This window comes from Chinchilla lanigera, unplaced genomic scaffold (assembly GCF_000276665.1).
Source record: "Chinchilla lanigera isolate Chin_1 unplaced genomic scaffold, ChiLan1.0 scaffold00017, whole genome shotgun sequence".
Lineage (NCBI taxonomy): Eukaryota > Metazoa > Chordata > Mammalia > Rodentia > Chinchillidae > Chinchilla > Chinchilla lanigera.
In genome coordinates, this window is record NW_004955418.1 from 2,635,478 (window position 1) to 2,651,167 (window position 15,690).

General features: G+C 36.6%; 1 protein-coding gene across 8 annotated transcripts in view; it reads right to left on the reverse strand.

Annotated features, from left to right (window-relative positions):
- The window catches only part of Apc (adenomatous polyposis coli), a 107,259-nt gene that overhangs the window by 67,674 nt on the left and 23,895 nt on the right, over window positions 1–15,690 (reverse strand). Inside the window, exon 1 of one of the 8 annotated variants that reach the window (XM_013512937.1) lies at window positions 10,962–11,123. The exons of 6 other annotated variants lie outside the window; for them this stretch is intronic. In XM_013512937.1, the coding sequence (XP_013368391.1) occupies window positions 10,962–11,108 (147 nt within the window). In that variant the 5' untranslated portion in view covers window positions 11,109–11,123. Of the gene's footprint in view, window positions 1–10,961; window positions 11,124–15,690 lie in introns of those variants that run through there. One more of the 8 variants, XM_013512940.1, reaches the window with a different exon arrangement.

Below are 15,690 nucleotides of genomic sequence, written 5' to 3' on the forward strand. Positions count from 1 at the left end.
AATTGTGTTGCAATAAAACTTAACTTACAGAAACAGTAGTTTGTCAACCCTGTCCTGGCACATAAATTTCCAATTCTGGTTCTCAAACAGCTATGGGTATCCCAAATAATTTCAAAGACTATTGAGAAATTTCTAAAATTAGTATTTAACTTTTAAATAGTGAGAGGTTATCTAATATGCAGGAAAGAACACATAACTGGAAAAATTTATGAAGACCCTGATTTTTTTAGCAATCATTTTTATTTCCACATCTTTCAGAAATTTGTACAATCTAAGTTTGGCTGCCTCTGACTCTTTTTGGCACTGTAAGCTTATATTTTTTTTAAAAAAAATTTATTATCATTTGGTCCTAGGAGAAGAGCTGGTACATGCGGGTAATAATTTACTAGCTTGAGGCAAAAATGCTATTAAAACTTTTAATTCATATAAAATTTTTGTTTGTGTATGTGGTAAGAGTAATGGTTTAATTTCACTGTTTCCAAATTACACTTTCAACATTTATTAAACAATTTCTTTTGCACTGAACAGAAATGTATTATTTGCTATCATGTGCCAGGTTCTCATATAAACTTAGACTGTAACTACATTAACTGTGATATTCAGATTTCTATGGTATTCTTGCTCTATCAGGAAACTGAACAAGTCAGCTCTTTCCATGAAATTTTCTATTTTTTCTCCCCAAGAAAAGATCCCATGCCTTTCCACTCTAATTTGCCCCTGGTTTTTGCTTTGATCTGCTGTTTGAATTGCTATGAATGAAACACCACTGCCCTGTACCAAATGTCACTACTATGTACAGATAAGATACTACAGTACAGTAAGATACTTAGTACAATAAGATAGCGTTTTTATTTAATATATATCCCTCATGTAGCCACTTTAACAAATTATCCTATGAATTCTAACCCTTTTTGGGGTGGTTTTTCTGGTATACAGTTATATAAACTGTAAGTTTATATAATTTACTGTTACAAATTATTAACTTATATATCCCAATATTTAATTTCCTTGTCTTACTACTGGGTTAAAACTATAAACTAATATTCAATACTCTACTATGTTCCTGATTTTAATAGGAATGATTTAGTATTTTACCATTTATTATTCTTATTCTGAGATTTCAGTGTTTTTAATGTGTTTAGGCATATGTGGAATGGCTGCTAAATATTTTTATAGTACTTTTTGTACTATTATATATTTTTTCTTCTGTCAATGCAGTCAATTTAGTGCTGTCTATCCTCTATTTCTCAAATAAGTTCCACTTGTTCATTGCTTAGTCATTGGTGGATTTTCAATAATTCACTACGAATTTCTTAAAGGTAAACTAGTATAAAGTCCACAATTTTATATTCTTTTAAAGTAGGTTTTTAGGCCGGGCATAGTAGTGCATGCCTGTAAACCCAGTACTCGGGAGGCTGAGGCAGGCCAACTGCAAGATTTCAAAGCCAGCCTGGGCTTCAAAGTGGGTTCAAGGCTAGCCTGAATTGCATAGGGAAAGTCTGTCTCAAAAAGACAAAATAACAAGGTTTTAAATTGCTTTTGCTAAGTTCATAGAATGAATTGGTAGATGTCACATTTTTTATATGGTATGGAATGGTTTAAATAATATCTACTATTTGAAAGTTGGGTAGTATTCAAATCAGAAGGCACCTTTTAAGAAGAAAGATGGAAGTATTTTAAAATTGCTACTGTGGCTAGGTCTCCTATGTTCTTCGTCTTGTGTTGATTTTATTTATTTATAGTTTACCATTAAATTACCCATTTCCTTCAGCTTTCCAAGTGTACTCTCAGGGCTATAGACATTCTCTCATTTAAAAATTATTTAAAAAAATTTTTTTTATTTTGTGAAAAAAAAAAAAAAAAAAACCAGAACAATTTAACTAAATAATAAGAAAATAACAATAGTTAATACAGTGTATCATTATTGTTGAAATATTTACTCAGAGTATAAGACAGACAAAATTCACTCTTAAAAGGAAACGAACAGCTAACGCACAAACTTTCTTTTCAGTGAACTAAGAGAAATTCGTCGTCCTTTAAAAATTCTTTATCTGGGGGCTGGGGATTTAGCTCAGCGGCAAAAGCGCCTGTCTGGCAAGCGCAAGGTCGTGAGTTCGGTTCCCGGTACCGGAGAAAAACCAAAAAAAAAAAAAAAAAACTAAAAATTCTTTATCTGAAGGTGTGTCCTTTCTCATGCACATTCTTTTATCTTCTGTTTCTTTAAACCTTCTATACAATTTCAACCCCTGATTGATGTTTATTCATTTCTGTGTTTATCTTCATTAATTATAGCCTCTTATTTTCCATTAATTTTGTTCTTTCTTACTATTTAAAGTATTAATTCAATTATTTCCTTACTTTACTAACATATTCACTTATTAGTTACTTAATATAAATATTAAGGATATTAATTTCTCTCTGAGTACAGCCTGAATTAACAATGTTTCAGACTTTGGTATCTAGTGTTATTTCTAGATAACCCATAATTTCAATTTTGATATCCTCTTTTATCTAGAGGCTACTTCAAAGAACCTTCTCAACTGTTAAGGCTATCAAGGATTTTTTGAGTCATATTTTTATTGTCATTCTAATACACTGTTTATTAGATTAAATGGAGACTTGCTTATAAAATGGCAAGCAATGAATTTAAATTTTTTGGAGTTTTTCAAGGTTTGCCTTGTAGTCAAGAGCAGGACTAATTACAGCTGGGCATGGTGGTACACAGCTGTAATTCTAGCACCTTTGGGAGGCTGAGGCAGAAGGCTCTCCATAAATTTGAGGCCAGCCTGAGTTATACAGTGAGTACAAGGCTAGCCTGAACTACACAGTGAGACCTTGCCTAAAAAAAACCAAAAAACAAACAAAAAAATAAGAACATAGTAATTTTCATAAACCTCAATCTGAAATTTTAAAAAGCATACAAACTCTCTGTTCTACATCTGTCTGTTGACAGTACTGTATCATTTAAGTCCTCTATATAACAGCCTTATTTTTATGCATTTGAAAAATTCACAATGTCATTTATTGCATATGTTTACTGTATGCCAAGTCTTATAAATGCTTTACATTTATTACCTCATTTAATCTTTACAACTACTTGTGAGGTGTTACTTATTTTAGAGTTAACATGTTCATGATGGGGCCATAATCTGCATGTCTTGCTGCTGGGTGGCTTGAACCACTGGTGCTACATGTGTGACTTTCTCATGTGTGGCTGTATGTATCACCAGTACATTTGCACCACCAATAGTACATGCCACCTGAATGGACAGCCATGCACATACAGCCGGTGCTTCAAGACAGCAGAAACGTGTTAAAGAAAATGGGACTCAGAAATGGTAAAGACCATTCCTAAGAGCAAAGATCACAAGGCTAAGACAGGACCCAAACCCACATTTGTATCGAATGTGCATATTCTTACAGACTGTAATACTATCTTCTGTCTGGCTTTCACAGTCTGTCATGTCTGATACAGGTAGTCCACCTTCCAAACTCACCTTCTGATAGCTCCCAATATAACTCTCCTCAATTAAGTCTCTTCTCACTCTCCTCTGCAAAGTAGTTCATATTTTCGGTTTTTTATTATACTTCTTCCCCTTGTGAATGCCACATTCTTTGCCCTCTGCTTTGTTTTTAACCTATCCTTGTTCTTTAAGATCCAGCTCAGTTGTCTCACACATAACCTTCCTGCTATCTCCAGCCAATAAGTCCTCCTGCTGACTGAGCAGTGAGTAGTATCCTATGGGGCCCAACCATTGTCTAATTATTTCATTTTACTGTCAAAGTGTTTTATTTCCCCCAGATAGGACATAAACATCTTTATGATATCTCTATGTCTAATACACAGCTTTTATAATTTCTAAAATGCTTTCAGAGACAGTCATATACAAGACAAATATATGCAAGAATAAACAGAAGCTGCATTAACAGTCAAAGAGGGCAAGTAAGGGACAAAGGGGGTGCAAATTCAGAGAAAAATGTTAGGTTACATTTCTACTGAACAAGTAAGTTAATGGATCCCTCTCCACGTGTACCTAACTCAGCTAAATATTTGAGAACTTTTTATCCACAGATACCATGTCAGTGCTATAAGAGGGTGTTAAGGTTGACTTGTGTTCATGAAAAAGATATGCTGAGGTATAGAAACTTGGAAATGTGACCTTATTTGGAGACAGGAACTCTGCAGAAGTAATCCAGATAAGGTCCTACTGGATTACAGTGCGGTCTAAATTCAGTGACTGGTCCCCACTGGAGGTGATGGGGATAAAGACACAGTAGGAATGCCATGTGACAACAGACACAGAGACTGGAGTGAGGCAGCTGCGAGCCAACCAACGCCAACCATCATTAAAATCTAGGAAAGATGCAAGGAACACATTCCTCCTCAGGGTTTCCAGAAGGAACTAACCTTGCCAAGACACTGATTTCAGACCTCAAGCCTCCAAAACTGTAAGAGAATGCATTTCTACTGTTTTAAATCACCAGTTTGTGATACACTGCTACAAAAGCCCTGGGAAAATACAAGGAGTAAAAGACAAGTTGGTATGTTTCCTGTTCTTATGCAGTTTCTTATGTTGCAAAGGAGGACTCCTGTAGTAGAAAGGGTAAGGTTGTTAGTTACACAAATACACAATTTTGTGTCCTACCTAATGTTCTCTTGGCTCACTTTAACTCTATTCCTTGTTGCATCAATCAGCCCACTGCAGATGTCCACTGTTGGGACATCAGCTGCAGTAGGTTCTTTGCTTTATGTCCCGAAGTATTTCTGATACTCCAGTGCAGTGGTGGCAAAACTCTGGCGTGTGTGCTGCTGTGGGCTGTTTGTTATCACTGAATGCTCTAAAAGGTTCGCCATCAGCCTAGTGTGAGTTCCCAACGCTCAGGCAATCTCAGAAGAGTGAATGCCTGATGGGGCAATCGCTGACCAAAGGGGAATGGGATCTGATGCATAGTCCTTTTCTTTGGGTGGACATTTCTGGGACAGTTTTATGGGGTTCTCATAAAGTCATGGCAAATAAGCCACAGTTGTCCAAAGTGATGATCAATGTAAGAAAACATGCATATATTAGTTGCACCTCTTTCCCTGTTTCACTCTTTCTAGGCTTATACTTCCAGATCACTTTCACTCAAAGCTTCATGTCAAGATTCTGCCTGGAGACTCAGGTTAAGACACAAATTACTTGGAATTCAAGGGCAAATATGGGTTGAAAAGCAATGACAAGAGTACTACAGGACTCATGCCTTGTTGAAAAACTGAAGGAAGTGTTCAGAATGTAAATGGAATTTTAGAAGAGACCTGAGAGATGGCATGATTGCAACCAGCAAACAAGAAAATGTGACAAGATACTATTCTAGGAAAAGGAACAGCATGATCAAAGCTCAGAGATTGGAAAAACACCTGTTTTCAGGGGAACAGATAACTACCTTACTTTGCTGAAATACAGTGTGGAGGAATGGGGAACCCGGGAAGTAAGAGTATAAATATGAACTGGAACAACATTGTGGCTAGGTGACTAGACAGCAAGAAGGCTGGAATCTGACTACAGCATTCTCAGAATAGTATTACAACAAGTGTAAATAGTACAAAGGGAAATGGAGCAAGGCATGTTGTTTGAATAGTTTTCAGTTTCTATTACAGACTATGTCAAAAGTAGCTAATACAGGGACATTAATTAAGTGATGATAAAATTAGTAATCTAAAAATAGCTAGTAGAAAAGGTATTTCAGTACTATTCAATGAATACTTACCACCTTAGTGATTATTACACATTATACTTTAAACAAGTCTGGTAAATAGAAATCTGAATTTGATCTCCTAAAGTAATACTACGGTATAATCTAAAAAATATTTTAAAAAATTCTTTAGCTTAAAAAAAAGAAAAACTGTGTGTGTATTCCTGTAGAAGAGTAAGAGCCCCACGAAGATGTCCATGTCCCAATCCCCAAACCTATGACTATTACCTTACATGGCTGAAGTGATGCTGAAGGTGTGATGATTAAGGAAGGATCATGACGTAGACTTTTCTGCAGTAAGTGAGTGGACCCAAAGAAATCACAAAGCTTATACGAGCAGGAGGCGGAGGGTCAGTCAGAGAGGGGTCAGATCCAGGGAGAGATTTAGTAAGATGGAGAAAGGGATTACTTGTAGCTTCTAGAAACTGGAGAAAATGAAGGAAATGGGTTCTTCCCCAGAGCGTTTGAAGGAAATGCAGGGTTACTGATATCTTGATTTTGGTCCAGTGAAAAACATTTTGGAGTTCTGACTTCCAGGACAGACAGTAAATTTGTGTTGTTTTAAACCACAAACTTTGTGGTTAATTTGCTACAACACAATAGGAAATAGTGCTCTAAAATAGTGATTCCCCTCCTAGGGTAAATTTTGGTGTAATCTTTTCACTGTCTATACAATTATGTTAAAACATATCCAAAAATCCTTCTGACTCTTTTAAGAGGTGGAGACAATTCATCACTCATGTGAGCAACAATGACAGTGTGTAGATCTGAGATCGGGCTGTAAATGACTCCCTGCTGCTCTTTCTCGCTGTGTACACTGGGGAAACCAGTGGAGATGCGATGGAGAGTGGCCCACACGAGAAGAAACTGATGCTATTTGTCAGAACCTGTAAGAAATCAACCATAGGAGTGAGCTCTCTGGGAAACACTGTAGACCTGGTTTAGCCAAGCCTCTGATAGGAGAGCAGTCCTGGCTGACATCTCGATTGCATTTTTATGAGAGATCCTGAGTCAGACCACCTAACTAGGACATTCCTGAATTCCTGCTGCACAGAAATGCTGAAATAATAAATGCTCATTGTTTAAGTCACTCTACTGTTTAAACCACTAGATTTGATGTAATTTATTATACAGTGACATGTAACCACTCTATAGGAGCTACACACAGAGATGCATACCACACCAGTGTCGGTGGTAAAAGGATATTGGAAAAAACCTAGGACCTTCACCAGAACAATGATAAATACTATGGGATACAACAGAGCAGTTTTAGCATGACAAACTCAAAAGACATAAAATAAAATGGATTTTAAAAACAGTACTGACTTAAAATATTAAAAAAGGTATAAGTTAAAAACAGATTTGGGTATATAGATGAAATAGAAAAGCAGGCACTCACACTTTTTATAACAGCGTTATTCATCATAAATAAAAGGTGGAAACAATTCATTAACAAAGTAATTTAACAGGAATGAACCTTGAAGATATTACCCTAAGTGAAATAAGCTAGTTACAAAAGGAACTACTATATGATCCTTTTAGGCAATTTCTGCAATAGTCAAATTCATAAGAGATACAGAGTGGTAGGTGCAGGGGCTGGGGATTTAGCTCAGTGGCAAAGCGTCTGCCTGGCAAGCGCAAGGTCTTGAGTTCGGTTCCCGGTACCGGAGAAAAATAAAAACAAAAACAAAATAACAGAGTGGTAGGTGCTAGGGGTCTAGGGAAAGAGGAAATTGGAGGGTTAGTGTTCTCAGAGTTTCAATTTCCAAAAATCAAAAGTCCTGGAAATGGATGGTAGTTACGGCTGCACAACAATGCAAAGGCACTTGATGCTATAGAACTGTATGTTTAAAAATGGTAATATGACAAATTTTGTGGGTTTTATATTTTACTATGCTTAGCATGTCAAAAGTAATTTATTTTCCAAAACTATCTGATTCCATGCACATTTTGCGGAAAGGCTGTGCTTCAAAGAGCAATCTACCACCTTCTTCTAAATTACTGCAGAAGATATTGCAGATTATATAAACCTTAAAGATGCTAGGAGTAGATAAAGCCACTTAACTTGTAATCAGATTTCACATAGTGCTATTATGACTTCTTTAGAGGTTAGTTTCCTTGTCTCATTTGATTCTTCAGTACCTTTCATAGGTTTGGCACGTAATAATTCTGGCACACTCAAGTATGTAGTGAATATATTTCCTCAAGTATTAGTCATCTTTTCTAAATCATAATGCTCTACCCCCTTTTTTTTTTCCAGAGGGTACTGGAGATTGAACTCCAGCCCTTCCCACTAAGCTACAGTCCTAGTGCTTTAATTATTTTCATTTTGAGATGTGGTCTAAGTGGCTAAACTGCCCAGGATGAGCTCAAACTTGTGATCCTCCTATCTCAGTCTCGCAGACTGAGCCACCATGTCCGGCTTGTACACTATTTTAAGTGCCATGTACACAGGTTTTGCTTGGATTCTAATTCGAAATAAGGGAGGAGATGAGAACTGAACATGGAAACACATAAAAGATTGGTAAAATTATGTGAAACTAATAAAAGTACAAAACAAAAATGGTAAAATAAAAATCTGTAACACAATACAAATAAAAACCATCAATAGTTTGATTTAGTCCATAAAGCATATTTATGAACATTAATTTTTTGAATTCCTTAGGAGTACAATTCAGGCCATATCAATTAACAACAAATACTTTCAAAGGGCAGTAAAGCTAACAATTCAGTCATGTATTTTATACTATAAGAGGAATGAAATCCAATTTTTTTTTTTTATTTAGTGATTGTGGTCTTTGATGTCACAGTTAATAACTCTGCCTAACTATAAGTAAGAGGAATGAAATAAATGTACTTTTAGTCCTTTATTTCTTACTTAATTTAGACAAATATTATAATCTAACACTGTTGTAGAAATGTTCATGATTGATAAAATGATTTTTTTTTTTTTTTAGTTGTTTTTAGTTTTTTTTCTGGTACTGGGAATCGAATTCACGACCTTGCATTTGCCAGGCAGGTGCTGTGCCACTGAGCTAAATCCCCAGGCCCGATAAAAATGATTTTTAAAAAGTATGTTTATAAATGTTGCTGCCTATTTGCTGAACTATTTGCCTATATGCTAAAGCATTCTTATAGTGCTTAACCCATAATCATGAGATTTCTTCACTCTGATGAATAACTGGTTAGTAACATTATTTTTCATTTCTATTACATATTATCTTGTAATGTTATATGCTATTATTATATATATATAAACCATTACATATTTTATTATATATATATAAACCATTATAAAATGGTTTTATAGTATTAAAATTGAAAAGAAGACCTAAGTTCTTTACATTCTTACACAATACATGACCTTGGATAAAAAAGTCATGACATACCCGATTAAGAGTAACATTTAAAATGAAAATAATGCTACACTGAGCTGACTGGATGGAAAAATGAGAAAATCTGTGTAAAAATAAGAATGTCAGAAACTCTCAAGGACTGTATTAATTGAGATTTAAACAAATATTAAATTTCTTTGGAATTTCAATGTGACATTTTAAATTCTAGCTACAGCTTCCATCTGATTTTAAAAAAAGGAGACCCTAAATATTACTAACCATGAAGTAATTTTAAAGCCAATATACTTTAAATATTAAAATTATTTTAATCAATAAAAATGTATGTAATATTATTTATTCACCTCCAGTTTCTTACTTCCTTGAGAAAATTACAAATTGTAAGTTCTCATAAGACTTTCTATTACACACACACCATTTAAGAGGCACTGTCATGGATCCTGGAGGGCTTTACAAAGCCACTGCCATTCTGGTTTAGGGAGTGAGGAGGTGTGGCAGGCAGACTACCATAAATAAGCACAAAGATAAGGCATTTAAAATTGTACTCAATCTGAAAATGTTTTATGTAAGTACAGGAAAAAAGTGCAATGACAAATATCAAGAGAGTATCTTATGACTACTCACTAAAAGGAAATACATTTAAAAGTCATGGTGCTTTCATTTAAAATATTTGCCTGTCTCTCTAATGATATCTAAAAGTGACCAAAGAGAAATATAAATTAATAAGTATAGATTTTATATATTACACACATATACTTATTACCATCATTTTTCATAAAGTAATTTACATTAGAAAGTGACATGCTCTTGAATGACCTAATTAAGGGCATAAAAGCTACCCTGGCAAAAGAAAACATCCACTGTTTCATACATAATTTATTAAAATTTCCTTTAGGATTTATGTTAAATCAAAGAATTTGAGCATCTCTTTTGTAATGATGAATCAAAGTCTCTGCTACATATCACTGTCAAAACATTCACAGCCTGATATTTTTCCTGCTCTAAAAACCAGAATAATTCTTTCTTCTAATCAGCCTGCAATTATAAACTATGGCTTCTTGTAAATGACTTCTCCCCCTAGCATTTGCTGCAAGGTTTCTTATTCCTCTGCAGTTGTCTTTCCAGTCTAAGAGAGAAAAGCGCTGCTGCAGTCATCTGCAAAAAGCCAGTACCACCGCGTTTATAACTAACAAAGACACTGGTATCTTTTTGCAGTCCTATTCATAGGGAGTTCATTTAGATGTTGTACAAAAGCAGGCACCTTACTAGCGACCAGTATTTCACCAGTCAACCAAGAACATCACTCAAGCTCTGCAGTACCTGCCTCGTCTTCTTCCTGCCCCAAGCAGCCCTTTCCACTAGATTCCACATCAGCTAGCAGCAGCAGCAGCAGCTTTGTATCCCTTCTCTTTTGGCTACCACTGCATGGTCCTTGTGGCCAGGGAGGAAAAGAAGCCTTTCAACGGGCTAGACTGGAGCTTTTACTCTTCGCCATGAATATGCTCCATTCTTTGTTGTCTGCTACCCGTTTCCTTAGATACTGTTATTCCACTCTACTCTGTCAACAGGCATTATAAAAACAAAAGCCCCTCTAGTTTCAAAACCAGCTTTCTCACCAGACTCCCCTTACTCTGCCCCTGCCGTGTTCATCCTCTCCTGTCAAAACCCTTCGATCAGAGGCACAGGAAATCCATCTCCTGCGCTGCAGTGGGGGGTGGGGGAGAGGAGGGGACGACGCCCCTGCCTCCTCCCTTGGCTTGTGGCAGTGGATCCCGTGCCAAGGAAAGGCCACCGGCTTAAGACAGTCCAAGGGAAAATCGCCTCCTCCCTCCCCCTGGCAGCAGCAAGCCTGGCCACCGCGGCTCCAGCACCTACCCCATTTCCAAGCCCAGCAGCACCTCCATTCCGTCTCCAGTGACACCCCAGCGGGCTGCGCCAATACAGCCACATGTCGGTCACGTGTGCCACCACCCAGCCAATCGGCTGCTTCCCGACGGGAAAGGGGAGCGCCCTGGTCCGCATCCAGCGGATTACACAGCTGCTTCACGCTCGGCTTCCCAACCTGCACTCTGCAGCAGGCACGGGACTTGCCCGCCGCACACCCGGTCTGGCCAGGCACCCAGCCTCGGTCGTGCGCGCTCACGGCCCCTACTCCTCACAGCCCAGGACGCTGAGGGTGCTGAAGGGCAAAACAGGGTGAGGTGCGGGAGGTCCACAGGGCAGAAAGATTAGCCTGAGACGCCGGAGGTGGGAGGGGAATAATAAATGACATCTCATTCGCTGTGATTTACACGCTTGAAGCAAAGAAAAACAGAATTCTATTAAATGTATTACAATGAATAATTTTACATTACTAACCACGGACTTACTAGGTAAATCACTTGACTTATGTTTGAATTTGAAATACACTTTCTAGAAAAGCTATGATAGCAGCTCAGGACAGTGAATGACCAGAACCTTGGCGATACACTGGCCTGTGTTAAAATCTTTTTGCTCCTGTTATGTGTGTAACTTTAGTCAATTAACCTCTCACTGCTTCAAAGTCCTCCTCTATAAAATGGAAACGAAAGTACAGAATAAGGGAGTTAATGCATACATTTGGAGCAGTCCCTAACAGTAAATGCTTTAGGTACCAGAAGTCTAGGGTATAAATGGAGTATTTCAATACAAATTTACATTTCATTTAAACATAACCACATGAAGCTTTAAATTATTAATGGTATGAAGTTTGATTTAATTTCTGGCTTAAGTGGGGGAAAGGAGTTCCATTATCTATTTAAAATTTAAAAGGATACTAAACTTCAGGTTTTTAAATAAAGTATATTTGCCATTATCTTTTCACTTAAAAAAACAGTATGAAAGGAGAAAGCTATTAAGTAGCATATTTAAGGTAACTGCACTTTATTAAATATTATATATTTGAAAAAGAATAGACACAAGAAAATATTCACACCAGTTATTCATTGGACAGTGGGATACGGGGTGATTTTTGCTTTTCCTTTGTAGCTCTGGGTTTTTATTAGTCTCTGTGTGCTGATGCTTGATATATATCTAATATGCCCTACATATCTGTCGAATGAACAAATCAGTGACTTTCACACCAAGCACATACAACTCTAATAATTGTATATTAAAAGTTTAAATATACACAGAAAAATTTCCCTTCATATTTGAAATAAAGGAAACGTCAATTCATTTTATTCAATCCTAAATATCTCTTTTATGAAAATTGCAGTCTTAAAAAGGCTTTCAAGATTCTGTTATTGAAACCGCATGACTCACTGCACAGGACTTAGATAGTCATCATCTGTGACAAATTTCTTATAAGGCCTGGAACTTCCAGAAAGAAAAGGAATCTTTCAAAATAAAGAATGTATTTTACAAGCTCCCTCAAATAACTCTTTAGCGCCCTAAGAAACAATGAAATCTATGCACTGTTCTTCACTCACACTATGAGTCAAGGCTCATTCATTATTTAGTGAACCAGTTTGCAGTCAAAATGTCTAATTTTTTACTGCAAGCTTTTACTGTATGTATTAGAGGAATGAGTCAGTGACTCAAGTGACAACGTTTTATTTTAAACATATTTTTTGTGGTGCTGCAGATGTGAAGTTAAGGTTCAAAGATAATCAGCATTACTTGTATTACTAATTTTTTAAAAAAACCCTCAATGATTGCTAAACAATTTAATGATACTTTGGGTACATTTACCACATGATTAAAATTATGTTGTAGAAGACAGCAATATGACAATTATATATAATTTATGTGATATTAGGTGAAAATGAAGAATACTGTATATTTTATATATCATACCAATTAACCCTTTTTGGAGTGCTGAGGACTGACCAATGGACCTCACGTATGCTAAGTACATGCTGAACCCCTAGCCTCCTGTTTTTATTTATTATTATTATTTGTTTGTTTTTGAGGCAGGGTCTTGTTCTGTGAGGCTGGCCTCAAACTCTTGGTGATCCTCCTGCCTTAGCCAGCACTCTGGGATTATAGGCGTGTGCCACCATGCTTTAAACAATAACAACAACAAATATTTTATATATATATATATAGAGAGAGAGAGAGAGAGAGAGAAAGAGAGGGGGAGAGAGTGCAAGAGAGAGAAAGAGAATCAAAATATGAACTGTTCACCCCCAATGTGTAATGACACAAATGTTAGTTTTCCTGAATTTTATAAAAGTCCCACAGCTTAACACACATAATTTCTATATATATTTTTTTAAAGTTAGGTACTTTAGGTTAGACATAAAGACACAACATTTGAAGGAGAGAGATTAGTGTTTATTTCTTAACTTGTGGAAAAAGGTAGAGGAACTTAAGTGGCAATCAGGAGTGTATACTGTATAAATGGGGGTGTGTTTCTTTGCCTCTACTGTCCTACCTCTTTAGTTTATTCTTATTTCTTATGCCTTTACACTACCTTTCCTTCAACCTCAAAACTCTGCTCCAAAATATTCATATGACTGTTCCTTTATATAATTCAAGTCTCAGCATACATGTCACATTTGAAAGAGACCTTCCAGACCTCCACCTGGGTCATCCTCAAACTTTCCAACACATCATGGTATTTTGTTTTCAAAATATTTGAAATCCACCAAGTTTTAGATGCATCTATGTATTTGTCTTTCTCTCTTATTGTTTCCCAAACTAAAAAATAAACTCCCTGAGGATTCTCTTGCACTTCTGCTCTCTGAATCTATAACAGTGCTTGACCCTCTTTGTTCAATGTATTAATGGGAATGATATACTGATGAATGCAACATCAATTTATTAACCAGAATGGGACTAAGATGAGCACAACAAGTTTTAATATGAGACAATGCACTGTTAAAGTATAAAGAGGTTAGACCATTCCTATCTAGGTAATCAAGGAAAGACTTTAGAGAAAAAACAGCAACTGAACTAACTTTGAAGGATGCTTAGAAATTTTTGAGGGCAGTGATTTTTTTTTTTTTTTTTTTTTTTTTTTTGGTCTTTTTGAGACAGGGTCTCGCTGTGCAGTTCAGGCTGGCCTTGAGCTCACTTTGTAGCCCAGGCTGTTCTCGAACTCGCAATGATCCTCCTGCCTCAGCCTCCCGAGTGCTGGGATTACAGGTGTGCACCACCATGCCTGGCAGGGTAGTGATTTTAATCTGGTCTGTTAGGTTAAAAAAATTTAGGTAACAAGAGAACACAAGTGTTTTAAATAAGGAGGGATACATAATTAGAGCAAGTTCTACAAAAATGAACAGGACTGATACCCAGTTCTTAAAGGAGAAATAATCACAAAGTATATTCACATTTTTATTAATTTATAGTAAATGTAATGGCCAAAAGTGTTTTCAACTGGACAATATGCTTGCAGAAAAACTCTAAATGACCTGCTCTATAAGGAATTTGATTTGATTTGGTGTCCATTTGGGAGTTTTGACAATACAGTTGTTTATTAATTTTATGTGGTTAGGAAAACAAAAACCAAAACTACCTTTGGAAAAGACTTTACCCAGATAATAAATTATTCAAATATATTTGTATAAACAGAGAAATTTTCTTGCCTAAATTCTTTTTTTTGTGACATGGTTTCACTGTGCAGTTAAGGCTGGCCTTGAACCCACTTACTTGTATAGCCCAGGCTGGCCTCAAACTTTTGATCCTCCTGCTCCACAGTGCTGGGATTATGGTGTGCACCACCACATCTCGCTCCCCACGAATTCTTTTTAAATCTTTTTTTTTGGTACTGGGACTCAAACTCATGACCTCAGGCTTGTCAGGCAAGTGCTTATGCCACTGAGCTATATCCCCGGCCCTCCCCCTGAATTCTTAACATGTCCTAATCTGACAAAGCACTTGTTTCATGATATGAAATACCTTATCTTTTCTTTAGGAGAAAATTTCTTATAATTAATTTTTTAAATTAAAAGTTTAAAACAAAGTTTTATGTTTGCTTATGGCTTTTATTAAAAGTTCTCCTCCCTCTTTTCCTCCCTCCCTACCTCCCTCTCTTTCTTTCTGAGATAGGGTCTCATTATTAGTTCAGGCTGGCCTTGAACTTACTATGTAACCCAGGTTAGCCTTGAACTTGTAGCCTCAGCCTTGAGTGCTAGGATTGTAAGTGTACACCACCACACCCAGTTTTAGCTCATTATTTTAAACCTAAAACAATTACAAAATTGCTCCCAAAGCTACAATTCTACAATACAAATCTATGAACTGTATTCATAAAGATATTTTTACACTAAAGAACTGGTGACTTATGGCCACCAAAGCGAATGTTTATGGTATACTCTGAATTTAAGAAAGAGATGAAGACAAAAATCACTGTTTTTTAAGAAAGCCTTTGTTATGGTTACTGTCTGTGTGTCCCCCCAAAGCCTCATGTGGTCATGGGGTAGGCTTTTAGAGTTTGATTGATTATGGGTGTGAGAGCTACACCCGCCCTGGGGTGGATAGTTTGCATATGTAAGGGAGAGGAAGAGGCTGCTTGCAGCCATTCCTGGCTTTTGTGCTTGCTGCTTTTGCTGTGTTCTGCCGCCATGAGCTGTAGCCCTCTGCCATGTGCCACTCTGCCTTGTAACCTGCCAAGTATGGACTAAAACCTCCACAAACTATA